General features: G+C 46.9%; 1 protein-coding gene across 1 annotated transcript in view; it reads right to left on the bottom strand.

Annotated features, from left to right (window-relative positions):
- Positions 1–19,474, bottom strand: part of SFMBT2 (Scm like with four mbt domains 2) — a 59,650-nt gene extending 40,176 nt beyond the window's left edge. Inside the window, exons 1-3 of the mRNA XM_048501495.1 lie at positions 19,026–19,474; positions 16,707–16,801; positions 14,953–15,193 (exon numbers count right to left, since the gene is read on the bottom strand). Of these exons, the coding sequence (XP_048357452.1) occupies positions 14,953–15,193; positions 16,707–16,801; positions 19,026–19,131 (442 nt within the window). The 5' untranslated portion in view covers positions 19,132–19,474. The remainder of the gene's footprint in view (positions 1–14,952; positions 15,194–16,706; positions 16,802–19,025) is intronic.
- Positions 19,475–22,384: the final 2,910 nt, after the last annotated feature.

The following is a 22,384-nucleotide window of genomic DNA, read 5'->3' as shown; positions in this document are numbered from 1 at the left end:
CGACAGTGGTTGTGCAGGAAGTGCCAATGGGCATACCTTGCTTGGTGACCAGCTCTGCTCACAGTGGCTATCAGGAAATTTGTGGACCACTCCTTCCAGATTCTGAAGGGCCAACTTATCTGCCCTCAGAATTCTCCACAGGCCACACAAGCCAAGTCTTGGATGATCAATGCCCCAACTAGGGTTACCAGCCACCAGCTTGCAACCAGCAAGAAGTTTGGAAGGGGTGGGCACATGGGGGCAGGGGGCATTCAGCACGACAGCATTATGTCACTTCTGAGGAAAACGTGCAACTGATCTCATGCCTTTATAGGAATCACTGGAAACACCATGGATAATACACAGTTCCAGCAATTCCTAGAGAGGCATGACATTATTTCCGGTTTTTTAAACAGCAATTTTAAAATTTATTTTTCTCCTGCCTGCCAACTAGGGATGGCAGCCTCCACATGAGACACAGTTTCAGGACAGAACAAAAAAACCCCCTATCCCTCCTTCCTTCTGTAATAATTTCCTGGCCACAATAAGAATAAAATACTTTATTTACGGTCAATGACCACATATCGGCCACAATAAAGGTGGATGGGATATTTTTGCCAACACAGCACCAAACAGGGTCGTTGCATTACAAAATGTTCCCTGACATCCCAGTGTGACAGTTATTCGTTTTTTACAGCCTCATCAATCCTTACAGCCTCTGTATTGGACTACAGACACCGTCCATATGTCTCCTGCCAGAAGGACATCATTTCACAAGGAAGAAGAGGGTCTACCTGGAGAGTAGGCCGTACCTGAAACTCAGAGTTGCCAACTTCTATCATGAGTCGAGTTCAGATTTCTGTGAAAACCATGGGATTGGCAGAGCACCTGTATTTCCCCTCAGCTTTCCGACATTTTTCATGTGGCAACAGCCAGTAAGACTTCACACATCAGGAGCAAGCGGAGCATCAGGCATACGGACAACTCAACATCTGTTTAAGAGTTCACAGCGGATTCTCTATTGCAAAAAGGAGCTTTTTTTGTCCTACCAGAAACAAACAGGATCACAATCTTGGACCCTGAAATTGCTAAAAACGTTAATCCACACCTGAGTAGTGAGACTGGAGACATGGTACCAGTACCAGTTCCACCAGGCTTTTGGGGGGGCCGGCCGCAGATTCCCTCCCCTGGATGCCCCCGTGCTGAGTGCCATACCGCTTTTGGCACATCCGGTATAACATCTTGTCAGCATGGCCTATCCCCTCCTGCCCTTTGGATCGGGCGCCACCATTTTTATATTGAATGCTGCTATGTTTGGAAGAACTCTATAATTCCTGAAGCCTAAAGAAAGCCCAAAATATTCTGAGAGACCTGTCTCATCCAGCACACTCTCTTTTTGAACTGTAACCATCCGGCAGACAACACAGGTCTGTCAAAACTAGGACAAAGAGGCTTAGAGACAGCTTCTACTCTAGAGCTGTGGCTATGCTAAACTCTGCAGCTTCGTGTTGATGTGTTTGGGGCTGTGTAGGGATGGGTGGAGGAAGGGGAAAGTGAGGATGGGGTATGAGTCTGAAATTGTGTGCATCGAGGAATGCTGCTGTAAATTTCGTTCTGCGTGCACAATGACAACAAAATGCTTATGCTTATGCTTACTGTACACCACCCAGAGCCCTTCGGGGGTGGGCGGTTCCCAAATCAAACAAACAAATAAATAAATAAAAATACCCTCGTTAGTTATCTCTCAGGGCCGAACCAGATGTGATGGCGCCCATTGGTCTGGCCTGTGGGTGGAAATTCCACATGAAAGCAGAACTTGAGCCCTCTAAAAATGTCCTTAGCATGGTGGGACTGGGCACTCTGGTTCTACCGTCATGCCTTTCTGTTTTTGCCAATCCTGGAGTTTGGTGAAAACCAGCAATCCAAAATGGCACTCAATATTCTCAGCTGCAGCCATCACTCTAAGGAGGAGGGAAGCAGAGACTATAGGAGAATGAAGAAGAAGAAGAAGAAGAAGAAGAAGAAGAAGAAGAAGAAGAAGAAGAAGAAGAAGAAGAAGAAGAAGAAGAAGAAGAAGAAGAGGAGGAGGAGGAGGAGGAGGAGGAGGTTGGATTTATATCCCCCCTTTCTCTCCTGTAGGAGACTCAAAGGGGCTGACAATCTCCTTGCCCTTTCCCCCTCACAACAAACACCCTGTGAGGTAGGTGGGGCTGAGAGAGCTCCAAGAAGCTGTGACTAGCCCAAGGTCACCCAGCTGGCGTGTGTGGGAGTGCACAAGCTAATCTGAATTCCCCAGATAAGCCTCCACAGCTCAGGCGGCAGAGCTGGGAATCAAACCCAGTTCCTCCAGATTAGATACACGAGCTCTTAACCTCCTACGCCACTGCTGCTCCTGCTGTTGCACAGCAGGATATGCTGTGTGTTTGTGAGTTCCCTCGAGTATGTAAAAAAATCAGCATGAAGAAGAAGAAGAGTTTGGATTTATACCCTGCTTTTTTCAACCTGAAAGGGTGTCAAAGCGGCTTACAATCACCTTCCCTTCCTCTCTTCACGACAGACACTTTGTAAGGTAGGAGGTTCTGAGGGAACTAAGATTAATTGGTTTCCTTCTGAGGGAACGGTGATGGGCCCAAGGTCACCCAGCAGACTGCATGTGAAGGAGCAGGGAAACAAATCCAGTTCACCAGAGAAGAGTCCGCCGCTCGTGTGGAGGAGTTGGGAATCCAACCCGGTTCTCAAGATTAAAGTCTGCGCTCTAAACCACTACACCACGCTGGCTCTCCTCACCAAGGGAGCAAAACACGCATGAACGCATGAAGCTGCCTTACACAGAACCAGATCCTTGGTCCATCAAGGTCAGGACCGGCAGCGGCTCTCCAGGGTCCTGGGTGGAGGTCTTCCACCTCGTCTGCTCCCTGAACTGGGGTCTTCTGCATGTGCCCAGCAAACGCTCTGCCATGGAACCACAATCCCTCCCAGCCTGCATCTATTTAGCATGCTACAGCTGGTGAGCGTCGCTCTGAACTCTGAAAAGCGTATTAAGCAGCAGATGCTTTTCTAGTCTATCAGTAACCAAAAGGACAACCATCCCTTTAAAACTGGCGCAGGGTAGACTGCAACAAATGGATGCACAGAGACGCTTCCGGCAATTTGCAATGCTTGCCGGGCCAAATAATAACAACAACAACCAGGGTGCAAAAAAAATGGCATGTTAAAAGCGCTTTCATATTTTCAGATGTGAAAAACTGGCAGGGTAAACAGGATACTTAAATACAATTCCTCTTTTCCTTGTGAAATAGTACTGTCCTTTAAAAAAAGATAGCACTTTTTTTTATCAAGTCCTCATTCAACAGATGCCAGGATTTTCTAGGTGCTCAACTGCCCAAAACACAACAGGCTATTTCGTTGAGAAAACTCTAGCATTATCACAACCCCAAATCCATCTGTCTTGACCGAGATTTCCCGGATTCTAGCAGCAATGTCTTGAAACCACTAACGTTAATTGGTTTCCTTCTACTGAAGTCAATATTCTGCTTACATTAAGTTTGAAAAGGAGGAGGAAGAAACAGACATTTGGTAATGAGAACAGATAGTTGGCAACATCTAAACCTGCTGGAGCAGATCCACCACACAACTAGTCTAGCACCCTGTTCTCCAAAGCGGCTGACCATATTCCCTACAAGGCCCAGACAGGGGCACAGAAATCAAAGCCTTTTTCTGCTAGCCTAAGGTGACAGATGGTCACCTTTGTGAACCGGGACGGGTGAGTAGGCACGTGCGCGCGTGCAGCCGCAGGAGCGCACGGCCTTCTGGGGCGCTCCTGTTTCCCGCCCTGTGACAGGGCGGGAAACGGGAGCGCCCCAAAAGGCTGTGTGCTCCCGTGAGCGTGAGAGAGAGAGGCTGTCGCACTGCCTTGCACCCCAGAAGGCAGTGCAGCAGCCTTTAAAAAACTGGGACGCTTGAAAAAACCCGCGAGACGCGGGACAAATTGTTTTAAGGTGGGACTGTCCCGCCAAAAGCGGGACGTCTGGTCAGCCTATGCTAGCCCCCTCACCACACAGGTAGAGGTTCACAGGTAGACTGCCTCATAACATGGAGGCTCCATTCATCCCTCCTAAGCAACAGGAGCTCTCCATACCCTGTGGCAGGGTATTCCCCAAATTAATCAACAGTTACACAAGGAAATGCTTCCTTCCACCCACCCTGAGTGTACTGCAATGCCAATAAATTTCATCAGCATTTTCAATATAACCAAGTATTGAGGGAGATGGGGGAATGCTGGGGATGGTAAATAAAACCGTGTCCTCATGAAAATGTTATTATAAGGCACCATTTTGCCAAACTCTCCAGGCTTCTTTTAAAATCAAAACACACACCCCTTCCTCCATGCCCTTCAATCAGAACAAGACAGAAGGAAAGAAAAACCCAAATAAACTTTGCATAAAGTACAACACAGAGAGATAAACTGATATCAAACTGCCGAAGCGGATTAAATTAGTTTGTTTTACAAGCCTAAAGAAACCTCCAAAGATGGCTCCTTTATCGCTTTCTGCATCATTCATCTATTACCACCAAAGCATGGTGGCAAACATAACGACGACAATCATTCATTAAACTTTCTATAAATTCCTACTCTATACTTCCAAGTAATTATACACCATTGGTATAGCATCTCACTCTTCATACGTTCCCACACTAAGATTTTTTTTTAATCAGTTGTATGCCGGATGGTTTCCCCCCACCCTGGAAAGTGGGCGTGCCGGGTACCTGACAGGCTGTAGCAGAAGGCTGGTATCACAGACACTGTGGCCAGGAGTGTGACTGACCAGATTAATGAGCTCAAAGGAAAAAGTTGGACCATACCAGGAAAGCTCATCTTGGGAACATCATCCACAACACAAGAAGTGGAAATGTAAGCAGCTGATGCCTTTTTTACACACACACACACACACACACACACACACACACACACACACACACACACACACACACACACACACACACACACACACACACACACACACACACAGGTACGTGTTGGAGACTTGGAGTTCTAGCACAATAGCAGAAAATACACAAGCCCCAAATGGAGCGGGGCCTCCACCGCAGTGGCCCCACCCACAGCTTTGGAATTCCCTGCCCATCTTGCCTCTTTAACCTTGGCTCTTCAGAGTTTTGTCAAAAATCTTTTCCTCTGGGGGGATTTGGATCGTAGGTGAATCTCAGCAGTGCCTTGCTGATTTGGGGGGTCCTTTTGTCTGCCACTGATGCTTTTAATACTGTTTGATTTTTCTTGGTGGCATGGTTGCTTTCCCTGTTTTATTCCTGCTACGTGATTATGCTTTTAAAGTGGTGTCCTGTATTGATTTTAACACATTGCCTCCATGAATACTATGGACACTAGAAGGGTGTGAAAAACATCTTTGGAAAGAATGAAAATCAGCTCATGCCTTTCCACGTCAGCTCGTTCAACTTTAATGATACAATGGCCACCTCTGGCAAATTCACACATTCATCTCATATTCAGTGCTGTGAACCCAACCAGTGGTGGCTGGAGAAATCAGCCCAGGGAGTTCCATAAGGGTAATAGCCCTCAGGGGATGGGGTGGTATATAAATATGATAATAAATAAATAAATAAATAAATAAATAAGAAAGAGATAAGAGTCCTTTCTTGCACTGTCAAGCAAATTATTAGGAATGGAGAGTCCAGCCAACTATGAACTGCATTCTGGCAGCCGGTATGTTCTCTGGATCTCTCTGTGTTTGTAGCCTTGTGCAGATTCTGCCTTCACCTAAGTACCGGTATCTCAGCACTACCTTCTGCAAATGGCTAGTCTTCAGTACAATCAACTAACTATCCTGCCTGGTTATGTTTACTGCCCATCCAGCACTCCAGCTAGATCCAGTCAATGAAATGAAGAGCCGACTCCCTCATTTAAATAAAGTTCCTCTCGCTCTGAAGTGTAAACAGAGAGGCTTGCATTTACAATTCAAATGACACCAATTTGCAAACGAGAAACTGTGTGTCTGTTTAACATTAAGGAAGAGGCGGGAGAGAACTACATTTTCATCGCTGTGATTTTTCCAGCTGCAAATGGAAATAACTTAAACTCAACCACCTCTATGCACGGATGCTTTTGGCAAAGCTTAGATAGTCTGTTGGGGGTGCGCTGGTTGAGTTGCTAGGAGAGCGGAGGCATAAGGACAAGGCATCAACATTTGATAGGGCTGCAAAAATGGAATGGCTTCAAAACAGCGGGGCTCTGCCCACTTCTCTATCAAGGAATGCATGATGTTCCAGATTAAGGAAAATTGTAGAAATGTCTTAAACAATAACCATTTTCAAGGGGGGGGGGCTAAGGATAAGTGGTAAAGTAATTGCTTCATATACAGAAGGTCCCCATGTTCAATCCTAGCAGTTGTCTACCTGAACAATCTCAGGTAGCCTGTGCTGGAAAAAGCCCCCCTCCCGCTCTGTTGTAGAGCCTGGAAAGGCATCGCCAATCAGAAAAGATTATATTGGGCTAGAATGATCAATAGTCTGATCAGGTATGCAGCAGCTTCACGCGGAATATGTCAAGATAAGAGAAAGATGGGGAAAAAATAACTTTGCTCCTCGTTGTTTTCTTGATGCAGTCAATTTGCCGACACAATGTTAAGTTTGGTTATTTCTCCCTGCTTTTTTTTTAATCGCCTTTAGTTACATGACTTCTCGTTTGAGAAATATAGATCATCCAGGGTTGCCAGTAAACCCCACATCTCGCCAGCTCCCGTTTACTAGCACCACTCAGTCCTCTCTAGGAATCGCCAGACACTCCATGGTTTTTACCACAGAGTTCCTGGTGACTCCTAGAGAGATGTGACACCATTTCTGGCTTTTCCCTGGAAACGACTTCACAGCGTCACTAACGGCTGCCTTCCCAGGATCTCTTGGCCACGCCTAGCAGCCCTACCTTCATCAAATTTCAATTTTCCCCACTTGCATCAGGAGAGGAAAGGCAATACCAGACCCCCTACCCTCTTGGCACACCGTGGCATCAATCCACCAGGCCTAGTAGAGCCACAGACTCACCCTACAGTTCCACACATCAGCCAGCTGATTGATGACATCTGGCCCTTTAACAGATAATCTGCTGCCACCAGGATGGAGCCGCTGGGCAGCAAAAAGGAATAGCGAGCTCCAAAGCCGCTATTGGTTCCTCATAATCTTAGCCACACCCCCTCAGGGGTTCTGAGGCAAGGGAGGCCCCTGAGCATGCCCCAGGAGTGAAGTCTTTAAAAGGTTTGCAAGAAGAGGACACACCCAGTGGTGGGATCCAAAAATTTTAGTAACAGGTTCCCATGGTGGTGGGATTCAAACAGTGGCATAGCGCCAATGGGGCGGGGCGGGGCACAACAGGGGCGTGGCCGGGCATTCCGGGGGTGGGGCATTCCTGGGGGGGGGGCTGTAGCAGAGGCACTTGGCAGCTCATGCGAATCCTTGGAGCAGCGGGAAGCAGATGCTGCAGAGGCACAGGCTGCCACGCACGCCAGTGCACCTCCTGCTAGACTGATTCAAGTTCTGCGCGCTACTGCTGAGAGGAGGGGCGTAACTAAGGCAAAAATCACGTGGCAAAATCACCAATTAGTAACCCCCTCTCGGCACACACAAATAATTAGCAACCTACTCTCGGGAACCTGTGAGAACCTGCTGGACCCCACCTCTGGACACACCAGTGCTGGTTCCCAGCTCAGAAGGGACAACAGCTCAAGGAAAGGAAGCAGAACAGAGTGGGCTTCAACCTTGCAGATTTCTGAAGCGAAGGGAAGGCACATCTGCAAATCAGAGCCATAGCTCAGAATCCAACACTCTGCTATTGTTTTGTGCATAGCACTGCAGAGATATTAATCTTACGCAAATACTGAATTTGATCTTTTTTATCCTCCCTTCTTAGAACCTAAGAAAAACTTCATTATGTCCACAGACATGCAGCAGTTCTAGCTACGGGAATTAATGTATCATTAACCTATCAGACTGTAATTGGCCTACCATAATGACCATGTAATTAACACCACATGCACCTGGTCAACCTTTTGACAGGATTAAAAATGGTGTGTCTTTAGCGTGCCACGAGACTCCTGTTTATTTTTTTGCTACAACAGACTTAACAAGGAAGCACCTTACAGGTATTGCCGAAGGCTTTCAGCCTGGAATCAACTGGCTGTTGTTGGGTTTTGAGGCTAGGTGGCCGTGGTCTGGTAATTTTTGCTCCTAAAATTTCACCTGCATTTGTGGCTGGTATCATCAGAGGCACGTCATAGTACGATGCAGAGGCGTATTGGGGAAAATAGTGCCCGGGGACAGCTCCTTCTCCGGGTGTCCCCCCACCCCCATGCTTAGGGTGGGGCTTGGGGACATGGCCCCACCCCTGAGTCCCACCCCCCAGCCTGAGCTCAAAAGCCGGCCTGCAGGTAGGCGGGGGGCAGGGCTTGTTGGTATGCAGCTGGGCCAACTATTTGGTCATGTGGAGGAGCCCCAGGGCCCCCCACACGACCAAAAGGCGTGCACCCAGGTGGCCCAATGTCCCTATAGAGAACAATGTCCCTATGGATAACAGCCATATTGTGAGCCGCCTCAAACCCTTCGGGGGTGAGGCGGCCTATAAATTATTATTATTATTATTATTATTATTATTATTATTATTATTATTATTATTATTATTATTATTATTATTATTATTATTATTATTATATAGGCCGTACGTCTCTGGTACAATGTGTGTGCTACAGAGAGAAACCCAACTTACTGCGACATGCCTCTGAAAATGCCAACCATAGAGACGGACGAAACATTAAAAGCAAAAGCGACCAGATTATGGCCACGGACGCAGCCCAGAAAAGCCACAACAGCAAGCACCTAATAGTTCAATCAACCATGCAAGCGACCCTGTGACACCAGTGCCCATCAAGTGATGAATATGCATGAACCAGCTGAGCGTCCTTGCAAGTTATTACAATCAAACTGTGTTGCTTCCAGATGCTACAATACTTCCACAATGACCACATCCAGCTACTTAAATCACGATGTTTTATTGGGACCGTATAATACTGGTACTTGGCAGCTGCCTCCCGGAAGCCAAAGAGTAAATCAAACCTCACGGTTTGACACACAGGATGGCTGGCTCCCACTGGCCAGTTTCTCCTCTAATGCAATTTATGGCCCTATATTTATGTTGCTGGGAATACAACTATGTTCTTGTTAATCTTAATATTTTAAATGGGATAGATTAACTACAATTAGGTGCAACGACCAACACACTTGTTTTACAGGCAAGGTGGTATGACTGAGCAGCTTTTCCAAAGGAAATTGAACAAACCTGACACTGCATTTCGGAGATAAGGGAAAATGCTATTGTTTCCAGGGAGCGTGCGGATGGGACGGTTACTTAAAACACAGGGTTATCTTTCCTTTCCACAGCTCACTGCTGTCTCTTTTTCTGGCCAATTTTTGCTTTTCATTTTAATAGGGTGGGAATTAATTTTCTTCCATTACTCTGCAATTCCAACTGACCGTAGCTATTCGGTGGACCTTTCTTAAGGTCAAAATGTAAAGTTTAAGCATTTGAATAAGCAAATCCCTCTTTATGTTATGTTTTCAACAGGGGTGGCTTGTTGACTGGGCAGCTGTTATTAAAGTGTTAATTTTTTTAGAACCACCACTACACATATGAGACAGAGAAAGAGACAGAGAGAGAGACATATATATTCTGTTCAATTCTAGAATGGAATGATATCACTTCCTGGTTCACTCCAAATATGACATAATGCCACCAGCATTTTTGTTGGGGGACTTATTTTCCTTGCACCGTAGAGGTTGAGAGGTCAAGGGCTCAAAGTGTTGGGAGTTTATTGCACAGAAAAGAGATAAACTCCACTGATTAAAAGGGCAAAGGGTAAATGTTTATTAGGAGGTACATTTAGGATAGGAAAGAGAGAGAGATAGCATGCTGATATCTTGCTAGCTAGGAAGGGTCTATTTTCTAACTTTCAAAAAGAAGCAAGATATTAGATCTGAGAGTATCAATCTAAGGACAGACAAGAGATGACACAGAACAACAGAGGGATCACTAACTTTACAGCTGACCACTTGCCCACCTTCTACTGGGGCATCTTCTCAGTTCCTTCGCACATTAGACATTGCTACATTCAATAACCCTTCCCAAGATCTAGTGTGCAAAGTCCGCAAATTTCATCTTCTTACGTAGGCTTTCAAACTTCTCTCCAGGTACGGGCTTGGAGGAGGCATCTGCAACTATTTCCTCTGTAGGACAGTACTGCAAGTCCTCAAGTCCATCTTCACACAAGTTTCTCATGAGAAAATTCACATCCATACGCTTGGCTCAAATGCTGAACTATTTCATCACAGTCCTCTTTGCTTTCATAGCATAAGATCAGATCATTCACACAAGTCAGAATGTGAGTCCATCTGTTGTCTCTGTATCTTGAGTACAGGCAAGGTTCTGCTTTGCCTTGTTCAAATTCTTCTTTAATAAGCATCTGATGAAGCTTTTGGTTTCAACACCAGGCTGCCTGTTTTAATCAGGAAATGCTCTTCTGCAGTTGGCACACAAGATACTTGCCGTTGTGTTGTTCAAATCCTAGCAGTTGTCCCATGTAGATTTCTTCCTTTATTTCTCCATACAGAAAGGCAGTCTTTATATCTAGGTGCTCAACCTGCATCTTCCTTGCTCAAGAGCAGTCTCACAGAAGTATGTCTGACCACTGATGGAAAGGTTTCATCGTAGTCATCTCCAAAATTTTGAGAGTAGCCTTCTGCAACCAGTCTTGCCTTGTATCTTTCCACTTCCTCTTTTGAATCATGCTTGGTCTTGAAGACCCACTTGCATCCTACTGCTTTCTTTCCAGGTGATAGTTCTGTAAGTGTTCATGTTTTGTTTGGAGTTAATGCTTCGATCACTTCTTCTGCCGCATTCCTCCACCTCTTCTTTAGCAGACATCCCTGCAATGTCCTGCCATGTGGACGACTCCTGAACCCTTCACAAGACAAACATTTCAAAGACGGTCCATGTTTGTTCTGCTGGGTCACCTGAGACTTGCAGCCCCTTCTGGTGAATAGACTCTGCAGATGCTCCATGTGCGCTGTCCATGGTGCTGTCATCCTCAGGTGCTTCAAGTTCACTGTCCATGGTATGCAGATCTGGCTGCTGCACTTGATTTTGCTTTGCTGAGGTGAAGTCACTGGAATCTGCTTTCCCCTTTTCATCAATGTAAACTGTATCACAAATCTTTAATTCTCCAGTCTTAGGGTTAAGGATTCTGTATCCTTTGCACCCCTGAAGAAGCAGGGTGTTAGACCTGAGAGTATCAGTCTAAGAACAGACAAGAAGTGACACAAAAGGCCGGAGAGCTCACCAACTTTGCAGCCCTCTCCAGCTGACCATTTGCCTGCCCCCTGTTGGGTGTTCTTCTCAGTTTCTTGGCACATTGCTACATTCAACCCAAAGTGGGGTATGCCCAGATAGAAGCAGGAACGTGGCAACTCCACTGAAAGTGGAAAAGAGTGTTTGACCTGCTGATTTAGCTCCTTTCACAGGAAAGGAACCTGCCATAACTGTTAACAAGACATTACACTTGTCTTCGGTCTTGCTGGTGACTCCGGCAGAGCAGGACCTTTGACTTGTCACCATCCGCACGGTGACAACTGCAGACCTCAAGAATAAGAATCTTTCTCTAGGCTGATACACACATTATGAAGACATGCACTGGAGTTCCAAGTCTCTCACTTGTGCCTGGGCCCAACATGGAACCATATCATGTAGACTGAGGTCGATTGCGCACTTGTGTTATCAACCTAAGTTCGAGCTGCGTTCGACCTAAGTGCTCCGCACAACCACTGGGATCGACGTGGTTTTGTACCAGCTTCGCCCCGTGTAACGGTCAAATTTCCGACTCCAGTTGGGAACTACTACTTTTTCAGGGAACCACGCTCGAACTCAGCTCGATTCCAGTAAAGTGCGGAATCTCTGGTGCCAGGAGTCCCCCATTCAGCCAATCACAGCTGAGTGTTTCGGGCATGCGTACAGCTGGCCAATCAAAAAACGCCACCTTCGTCCCTCCATTCCTGTAGCAGTTTTTTTCATAACGTGTGTGGGGATAGACAGAACATGGCCGTAGAACAGTAGCCAATTGGAACGGAGCGGCGAAGAGGCACAGAATGATTCCGCACTCCGAGTTGGGATCAAGCTGGTTGCAGTGGGGAACAATGGCTTCAGCCTAGGTCAGTACCCTTCTCAGGGAACTGGGTCGAACCTATTTTACTCATGTGCGGAATCACCCTGAGAGGGCTTAAATCTTTATTCCACTGTCCTTCTCAACCTGCTTTGGCCCTGTGGATCCCCTACCAGCACCTTTAGGAAACAATCATCTATATTCATATCTAAAAGCAAGTTTCCACATTGGGGCAAACAGTGTCTCCCAAGGGCCATTCTAGGTAGAGAAAGCAGCATGGAAAGGAAACTTAAGAAACCTCTGCCTGCGTGTATCAGTCCAAACCCAAACCAAACCTTTGCAAGACTAGAAGACAAAGAACTCCAGAATCCATTTTTGTCATGTGTGAATCAGGCTGTAGCCCTTCCCAAAGTCAATCACTGGATCACAGAACACACACTACATCTGGTTTCCAGCAACCCATACACTATACGCTGGAGGTCTGTAAGCAGTGCCCTGCATTCCATAGACTCACACAAGCTGAAGCCAAGCAGACTTCTCCATCTCCACGAAGTCTCAAGCTATAAACCAGTGAATGGCGAACCTTTTCGAGACAGAGTGCCCAAATTGCAACCCAAAACTCACTTATTTATCGCAAAGTGCCAACATGGCAATTTGACCTGAATACTGAGGTTTTAGTTTAGAAAAACGGGTTGCTCCAAGGCACGTGTTACTCGGGAGTAAGCTTGGTGAAGCAAACTGTGCAACGCTTTGAATGGGTGAATCACGACCCTAGGAGGGTTTACTCAGAAGCAAGGCCAGCCTAGATGTGTGTGTGTGTGTGTGGGGGGGTGATTTTCCATTCCCCCTACATGATGAGCTCTGTGCGCGCGTGCCCATAGAGAGAGCGCTGAGTGCCACATCTGGCACGCGTGCCATAGGTTTGCTACCACTGCTATAAACCAACCACTGGTGTCTATTAGAGCACTCGATAAAAATCTCTTGACCTCTGACTCCATCATTTTATGGTTCAGTTTACGGCGCTGCAGTAATCCCCGGCCACCAAGCCTTCCTCTTCACCTGACAGAATTACTTAGAAATCACATCATAAAAGCTTTTAGTTTGGCAGGGAGGCCAGTGAACTCCACTTGAATCAGTCAAACTCACTGCCAAGGCTGCCATCCTTTCAGCAACATTCATGGTCTTGCTCTATGAAACTACGGTTATATAAACATAAAACACAGAGATTTAATAAAACACCACAGAAACCATTCTCTGGCAAAAGAACTTCAAAGGAAGACTCCAGCATGAAACTGCCAAAGTGGAATTCATCAAGAAATTTGAATGCATTTTGCAAGGACTATCGCCAATTGGGAAAACTTCCTGTCTTTTCCTGATTGCAACACCACAATAATAATCTACAGAATTTATACCAGCCTTTTTTTCTGCCCTCATTAGTGCCACCAAGACACCTAACAGGCTTAACACATAAACAAAAACACATCCTAGAAACCATTAAACCAAACAAAAGCAAACCATTCAAACAATTTAAGATAAGTTAAAAGACTTATTCAATACTTTTCTGTTTCTTCCGTCATGTTGCAGCTAACTTACAATAACCCTGTAGAGGTTCATGGACTACAATTCCCATCAGCCCCTGCCAGCATGGCCAAATGGTAGAGCTCATGGGAATTGTAGTCTATGAACATCTGGAGGGCCATAGTTTGAGGACCCCTACTGTAGAGTTTTCAGGACAAGAAATGTTCAAAGTTGATTTAACTACCCTGCTTGTAGGACTTTAGTAGGCCTCTGTAAAAAACAACAGCAGCATGCTAGACTAGATGGACAACTGGTCTGCTCCAGAAGATTCTTGGATATCAGTTTAATAAAGATAAATCAAGAGATGGAGGGAAGATTTTACCAGTCTCGGTTGTCTTGCCATGAGTCAGTTTTGTGTTGTGGGCCCAGATGACCCCTCAGAGCCGAGAGGATGATGTCAGAGGGATTGTGGCTCAATGGGAGAGCATCTACTTGGCATGTTCAAACCCCAGCATTTACAGTTGAAAGGATCAAGCAGTAGGTGATGCAAATGACCTCTGCCCAAGCCCCCAAAGGGCCGCTGCCTCTCTAAATCGACAATAGCGACTTTGACGGACCAATGGTCTGATAAAACACATGGAGTGCCACACGGACATCTCCAAGTAAAAGGATCAAGTAGTAGGTGAGACATAGGAGCCAGCGTGGCATCGTGGTAAAGAGCAGCAGACTGAAATGTGGAGAACTAGGTTCGATTCCCTGCTTCCCAGCATGAAGCCTGCTGGCTAACCTTGGGCCCGTACCAGTTCTCTCAGAACCCCCTCAGGCGTTGCGGAGGCAGGCAATGGCAAACCACCTCTGAATGTCTACTGCCTTTTTTCCAGATTGGAGTCTCCTCCTCATGTGGAGGAGTGTGGAATCCAACCCAGTTCTCCAGATTAGAGCCCGCCACTCATGTGGAGAAGCAGGGAATCAAACCCAGATACAGTCTGCCACTCTTAACCACCACACCACGCTGGCTCTCAAGAGTTCAATCTCGACCCTCTCTGTGGCCACAATCCCATCCGGGACCCCTGTGGCAGCTTCTATCTAGCAAGGGGAACACATGTTGCAAATGCCCTCAGGGATCTTCTAGAAACTCTTATACAGTTGTCTATTAGATCTTTGAACTCTACTCAAAAGACCTTGAGAACTTCGCCCTAACCTCAGAAGAATGCACCATGCTCACCGCTTGGAGGCATCAACACTTTGCCGTTCTGGGTGCACCAGCCCACGGGATGGAGGTCCGCCGTCATCACGTCACACCAGAAATCAGCCCGGCGGTCATCGCCATACCCGCAGTAACGCAGCAGCAAGAGCTGGCCACACGTGGTAATGATGGTGGCCACCCAGTAGGTATCTGGATCATGTTTGTTGGCAACTTCAAGCTTCATCCCTGGCTGGAAGCTGCTCTGGAGACTGGTCTCCACCTTAGGCAATGGCAAAGAAGAAGAGTTCAAATTTATACCCCACTTTTCTCAAACGTAAGCTGCTTACAAACTCCTTCACTTCCTCTCCCGCAACAGACTCCCTGTGACGTAGGTGAGGCTGAGAGAGTTCTGAGAGAACTGTGACTGGCCCAAGGTCTCCCAGCGGGCTGCATGTGGAGGAGTGGGGATTCAAACCAGTTCTCCACATTAGAGTCTGCCGCTCTTAACCACTACACCAAGCTGAAATGGGGTATTGCTATTTCTAAGAAGCCAGGCGCAAACTCCTTGAAAGAGCATGGCTATAGCGTAGTGAAAATGGGGCGTGGCCAATCTAAGCTATAGCTATTCTGGGCTTCACATCTTCAGTGGGTTTTGAACTCACTTTCACATCTTGCATGTGAGCTCCCAAAGGCACCTGGTGGGCCACCGCAAGTAGCAGGGAACTGGACTAGATGGACTCTGGTCTGATCCAGCTGGCTTGTTCTTATGTTCTTATCTCAGACATGGAATCTGTGCAAAGGCTAACGATTGTATTATTTAAAATCCTACAGTTTGTCTAAGAAGCTCAGGATGATATACCTGGTTTCCCACCCCCCCCCCTTCACCCCTTTTTTTCTTTACAACGACCTTCTGAAGTAGAATTTAGAACCGATGCCCCCTTTGTGGTATGACATCCATTCTGGTGCCCCCCCCCCGCCAAGTGTTTTAAGGAAGATTAAACTTGCCAACCTCGCCATTAATGTCCCCAATTGAAGTATTTTTTGACATGACCAGTCTAAAGAATAATGATACCTTAATATATACGGACATGATTAATAATCAAGGGGAAATTAAATCTTGGCAAGAAATTACAGAGAGAATATTCAGCGGATTACCTATTTTCCAATAGCATCAAGACGAAGAAAAAAATTAAAGACAACAGGAGTGCTTTAAGAGAAATGTCAGAATTTGAAAAAGAAATTAATCAACACAAGCAACATTTATTAGGAAGAATCTCTAAGTTATTACTTAAATACGGTACTGATACAGAACAAGTTAAAAATTGCATGGTAAAGTGGATGCAAAAGTTTTAAGGAGATCACTTTTCAGCAATGGGAATCGTTATGGTCTAAAAATATTACGTTTACTACATGCGCAGCAAGGCTTCCGATTGGCTGCACAGACTTTTTAAAACGTTGCTTTGGCAGCATATGCCACCACAACAAAAGGAGCTGCACTGGGTTACTGAAGTTAAGCAACGGCAACCATGTTGCAACTGGTGCCGTCTCCTGCGGCAGCCATTTTGTGGCTCAGCCCACCGTGCCATGTCAGAATTCCAAACGTGCCCACAGACTCAAAATGGTTAGGGGTCCCCTGGTACAGAGGAGTAAGATTTATGGCGGTGGGGGGGGGGGGGATTCTGAACAGACACAGAATTTGGGAAGGGGTGAGAACTGAATGATATGCAATATGAGTATTACCGACTCTCTGATCTTGTATAGGGAGGAGTGAAAAAACCCAACCAAGTACATACATGCTTAAATGAAGTATGAGGGGCAGCGCTAGATCCCGATTCTTCCAAGTATTCATCCCAGTTGAAATCAGCATCCTCTGAATTTGAGCTTTCATCTAAAAACCACACAGAACACAGGATAAAAACGGGTCACTGAAAGCAATTATGTCTCTCGTAGCAGACTGTCTGTAAACTATCAATGCTCATTAAGAACCAAAACGCAAATTTTAATCACCATCCTTAGCTGCATCTAGAGGATTCTCACTACATTTTCAAGACGCAGGAAGATTCGTGGTTGGCTATTGTGTCACACAGAGTTTCTTTTTGATGGTTTCCGCTGCTAAAAGCTTTTTATATACTTGCAGGTACTCTGGGAGATCTAAATACATTCTTGAAATAAATAAAATTTCTCAACAAAATGCATTAGAAAGAGAAGAGTTTGGATTTATACTCCACCTTTCTCACCTGTATGGAGTCTCAAAGCGGTTTATAAACTCCTTCCCTTTCTCTCCCCACAACGGAAACCTTATGAGGTAGGTGGGGTGAAGAAGAAGAAGAAGAGGAGGAGTAGGAGTTTGGGTTTATATCCCCCCTTTCTCTCCTGTAAGGAGACTCAAAGGGGCTGACAATCTCCTTGCCCTTCCCCCCTCACAACAAACACCTTGTGAGGTGGGTGGGGCTGAGAGAGCTCAGAAGAACTGTGACTAGCCCAGGGGTAGGGAACCTGCGGCTCTCCAGATGTTCAGGAACTACAATTCCCATCAGCCCCTACCAGCATGGCCAATTGGGTTTATATCCCCCCTTCCCTACCCTACCCCTGGACTAGCCCAAGGACTAGCCCCCTTCCCTACCCCTGGACTAGCCCAAGGTCACCCAGCTGGCGTGTGTGGGAGTGTACAGGTTAATCTGAATTCCTCAGATAAGCCTCCACAGCTCAGGCAGCAGAGCTGGGAATCAAACCCGGTTCCTCCAAATTAGAATGCACCTGCTCTTAACCACTACGCCACTGCTGCTCCTTAAGACAGAGTTCTGAAGAATTGACTGGTCCAAGATTACCCAGCAGGCTTCATATGGAGGAGCAGGGAATCAGACCCAGTCCACCACTCTTAACCACTTCACTATGCTGGCTGTTGTGGGTTTTCCGGGCTGTGCGACCGCGATCCGGTAGTTTTTGCTTCTAACGTTTCGCCCACATTCACTGTTGGCATCTTCATGGAGAGAAACACACCTTTGAATGCTGAGCCATGCCTCCAGCGGAAAGATGCCGCAGATCTGGGCAAAACGGTAGCAAGGCAAAAACTACCAATAATCGCGGTTCGGGGCAACAAATTCCTTGTACGGGAGGAGGCACCAAAAATGCATGGTTTGTTTTGGGGTATTTTTAGTGGTTTTGCTGTTTTTGGCCTGCAGGGCGCGCAGTTTTTAGGCTAAGCGCAGGGGTGGGAACCTCGCGGCTCCTCCAGATAAATTCAGGAACTACAATTCCATCAGCCCCTACCAGCATGGCCAATTGGCCACGCTGACAGAGGCTGATGGGAATTGCAGTTCCTGAACATCTGGAGAGCCGCAGGTTCCCTACCCCTGGGCTAGCGGCACCAAAATTTCAGCGTATCATCAGGAGACTGTCCTTATGCTACCCCACAAGTTTGGTGCAGTTTGGTTCAGGGAGTCCAACGTTATGGACTACCAAAAGGGGTGCCCCATCCCCCATTCTTTCCAATGGGAACTAAGGAGATGGGGGCTACCCTTTTGAAGATCCATAACTTTGTCCCCACTGAACCAAACTGCACCAAACTTGGGGGTAGCATAAGGACAGTCTCCTGATGATACGCTGAAATTTTGGTGGTGATATGTCTAAAAATGCACCCCCTGCAGGCACCAATGATCTGGTGCAAAAAAATTTTTTGGGTCGTGGTGGGGTGGCCGCCCATGGGGGGGGGGGCATCCAACTCAGGTTTTGCCCAGGGCTCCAGTTTGCCTTGTTACACCCCTGCCGCAGCCACATGGCCCAGAAAACTCACAAGAGCCAGCTGATTCCGGCTGTGGAGCCTTCACAACGTAAAATGGATTACTTCTAGTGCCTTAAGGGTGTTTGGGCGGAAAGGTGGCTGAGAAATATTCAAAACAAATAAAATATATAATTGGCAATGCATGCACTCTGTCACTGAGTTACGGACCCCGCCACGAACTGTCCTGACCTTGGAGAAAACCGTGTGCAATCCTAGGCAGACTCATCCTAGATTAAGGCCACGGATACACTGAAATAACTCCACCTTGGGTGGCACCATAGTGGTTATAACTGACAAGAACTTACAACCCAAGCAGACACCTCTGGCCCACCTGATTCAAACTGTTCAGCCTTCCCATTGGCTGGGCTTGAAATCTTTTCCTCCGAAAGGTGCTGAGTGTCATGCATGGCGAATATCACAGACGCCCGGCTTTCCATCCCGTAGACGAAGGAGCTCCCCTGGTTCCTAATTCATGTCTGGAAGCAATTTTCCTGTGCAGGGAGAGAGAGAAGAAACCGAGAAGACTCTTTGACCGCTAGGAATGTGTCACCCCAGCTTGCTTTCTTTCGCATCGCTGAGACTTGCGACAAGCCAGGTGTGTCCAGGCACACTGTATAACGCAAATTCAATGTGCTTTAGTGATCATCTGCAAAAGAATTTTGCTGTTTTCCCACAAAAAAAAATCCAGCGGCACAGTAGACTGTGAAAAGCCTATGTGAGCCCAATGCCTACAGTAGCTGAGTCACTGGAGCAAGACAAGATTTATTTGATTCATTTATACCCCCACCTTTCTCCCCCATGGGACTTACAGCATACTCTTCTCCATTTTATCCTCACAACAACCCTGTAAGGCAGGTCAGAGCATAACTGGCCAAGGTCACACAGTGAGCTCCCATGGTATGAGTATGGATTCGAATCCGAGTCTCCCAGATATTAGTCTGACCCTTTTCACCACCACCCCACCATAATGGCTCCTACGCACCATTTTTCTGGCGCCTGCTCTCTGAATGAACAAAACAGTGAGAATCATTTGGGTCTACCCGACAGGGCTGTTGTGGGGACTGAGAAAATATCAAGAAAGTCGTTGGATCCCTGAACACATTTTATATTGCAATTTATACTGAATCAGATCCTTGGTCTACCAAAAGAAGTCTTTCTAAGACTGGAAGACTCTCTAGGGCAGTGGTTCTCAACCTGTGGGACGGGACCCCTTTGGGGGTCGAACGACCCTTTCACAGGGGTCGCCTAAGACTCTCTGCATCAGTGTTCTCCATTTGTAAAATGGATAAATGTTAGGGTTGGGGGTCACCACAACATGAGGAACTGTATTAAAGGGTCACGCATTAGAAAGGTTGAGAACCACTGCTCTAGGGACTCGGGGGAAAGTCTTTCACATTGCCTACAGCTGGTCCTTTAAAGCACAGGTGTCAAACTCGTGGCCCTCCAGATGTTATGGACTACAGTTCCCATCATCCCCTGCCAGCTGGCAGGGGATGATGGGAACTGTAGTCCATAACATCTGGAGGGCCGCGAGTTTGACACTTGTGCTTTAAATGGAGACACTAGGGCAGTGATGGTGAACCTTTGGCACTCCAGATGTTATGGACCACAATTCCCATCAGCCCCTTCCAGCATAGCCAATTGGCCATGCTGGCAGGGGCTGATGGGAATTGTAGTCCATAACATCTGGAGTGCCAAAGGTTTGCCACCACGGCACTAGGGATTGAATTGGGGGGGTCTTCTGCTTACCAAGCAGATGCTGCACCACTGAGTCACATACCCTCCTCACAAATACTGAAAATATGGAATAAATGCTTCCTTCCTCCTCCATAATACTACAACCAACGGAACCAGTAAAGCTGCTCGGCAACCGATCTTTGGAGAGAAAGAGGCCTCTCTTTGTTCAGAGAGAATTAAGTTGTGAAAATCATGCCCACAGGACGGAGCGATAGCCTCTAAAAGAAGAAAATCAAAGAGATTAAGAATGAGCCACAGAGACGAAATGAAACCTCCTTTTTCAGAGGCAGTGTACCTCTGAATGCCAGTGTTGGAAGGGCAACAATGTGACTGCCGTGCCTCTCTAGTTGCCCTTCTAGGATCATATAGATGACATTTGCAGAAAACAAAACACTGGCCTAGAATCAGCCAGAGTTGCCAACTTCCAGATCCGACCTGTAAACCAGCGTGATGTAGTGGTTAAGAGCAGGTGGATTCTAATCTGGAGAACCAGGTTTGATCCCCCACTCCTTCATTGGGCTCACACAGGAGTGGCGGGCTCTTATTTGGTGAACTGGATTTGTTTCCCCACTCCTACACATGCAGCCTGCCGGGTGACCTTGGGCCAATCACAATTCTTTCAGAACTCTCTCAGCCCCACCTGCCTAGCTTTGGACCTAACTTCGGTTGTTTTAAATAATAAATAATAATAAACATTCAAGAAGACATGTTCATAGAATCAGGGAGTTGGAAGGGACGGTAAAGGACATCTAGTCCAACCCCTGACTGAATCAGATTGAAGCATCCCTGGCAAGCGTTCTTCCGGCCGCTAGTTGAAGACTGCCAGAGAGGAGATGGCGTAGTGGTTAAGAGTGGTGGATTCTAATGTGAAGAGCCAGGGTTGTTTCCCCACTCCTCCACATGAAGCCTGCTGGGTGACCTGGGGCCAGTCAAAGCCCTCTCAGAACTCTCTCAGCCCCACCTACCTCACAAGAGGAAGGGAAAGAGTTTGCAAGTTGCTTTGAGACTCACTCCACCTGGAGGGGACTAACTCTTTCAAGGGGCCATGAGCGTGGCTACACACTTTTAAAGGTATCCTGCAGTGGTTTGTGGAAGTTCTATTCTTTGTATTGCTAGTCAGTGTGGCATTACACTGGGAAGGAGTTTGCAAGCCACTTTAAGATTCCTTGTGATTGAGAAAAGCAGAGTACACATCCAAACTCTTCTTCTTCCTGGTCATCAAGCTTTCAACGCTATTATTAAATACTATTATTATTAAACCACAATATTCCATTCTCCCCCTGGGCAATCCCCCCCACCCATGTCAGGCTGCTTGGCTCAAAGTGACCCATAAGCCTCCACCCCACCCCCCATCCCACCCCTTATTCCTGCACCCTCTCGCGGGTTAATTTCCTTTCCCACCACCATTTCCTTTGAAGCCTCTTGAGGGCTTGCAAAAAGCCAAAGAGATAAAAATAAACCGGGAGCCTTCTGAGCCCGATCCTCCAAGTCTTCCTTACTCAGACGTTCCGCTATGTGCAGCTATTTACTCCTTTAAAAGAGTAAGAACGGCAAAAGAGAGGGATTCAGTCTTCTTTGCAACCATTTGCACAGCTGCAGCGCCTCCCAAGCACCCGCGAAGCGTGAAAAGTGCAAACCCATCCCGGGGATGCTTACTCAGAAGTTACTCGGAAGCAACTCCGAAGAGAGCGGATTTAAGTAACAGCAGGGAGCTGGAGCCAAGCGGTAGAAACAGCGGGTTTACTCGCGAGTAGGTCTGCAACTGAGGGAGTCAGGAGAGTTGTCCTCTGAGTAAGGATTACGATTCCGGTAATTGCAAACTGCAAACCGGCTGAACGTTGTGGGGGTTACTCGCGAGTAGCAGAGAACCTGCACACCGCCCTGGAAAAAGGGGAGGATCTAGGTCCTAGACATGATAAAAGGCTTGGGACGGCTTCGGATCAGGCTGCTCAG

The sequence above is a fragment of the Sphaerodactylus townsendi genome, linkage group LG06, assembly GCF_021028975.2.
Source record: "Sphaerodactylus townsendi isolate TG3544 linkage group LG06, MPM_Stown_v2.3, whole genome shotgun sequence".
Taxonomy (NCBI): Eukaryota; Metazoa; Chordata; class Lepidosauria; order Squamata; family Sphaerodactylidae; genus Sphaerodactylus; species Sphaerodactylus townsendi.
Note: the sequence above shows the minus strand (reverse complement) of the source record. Positions and strands in the feature narration are given on the sequence as shown.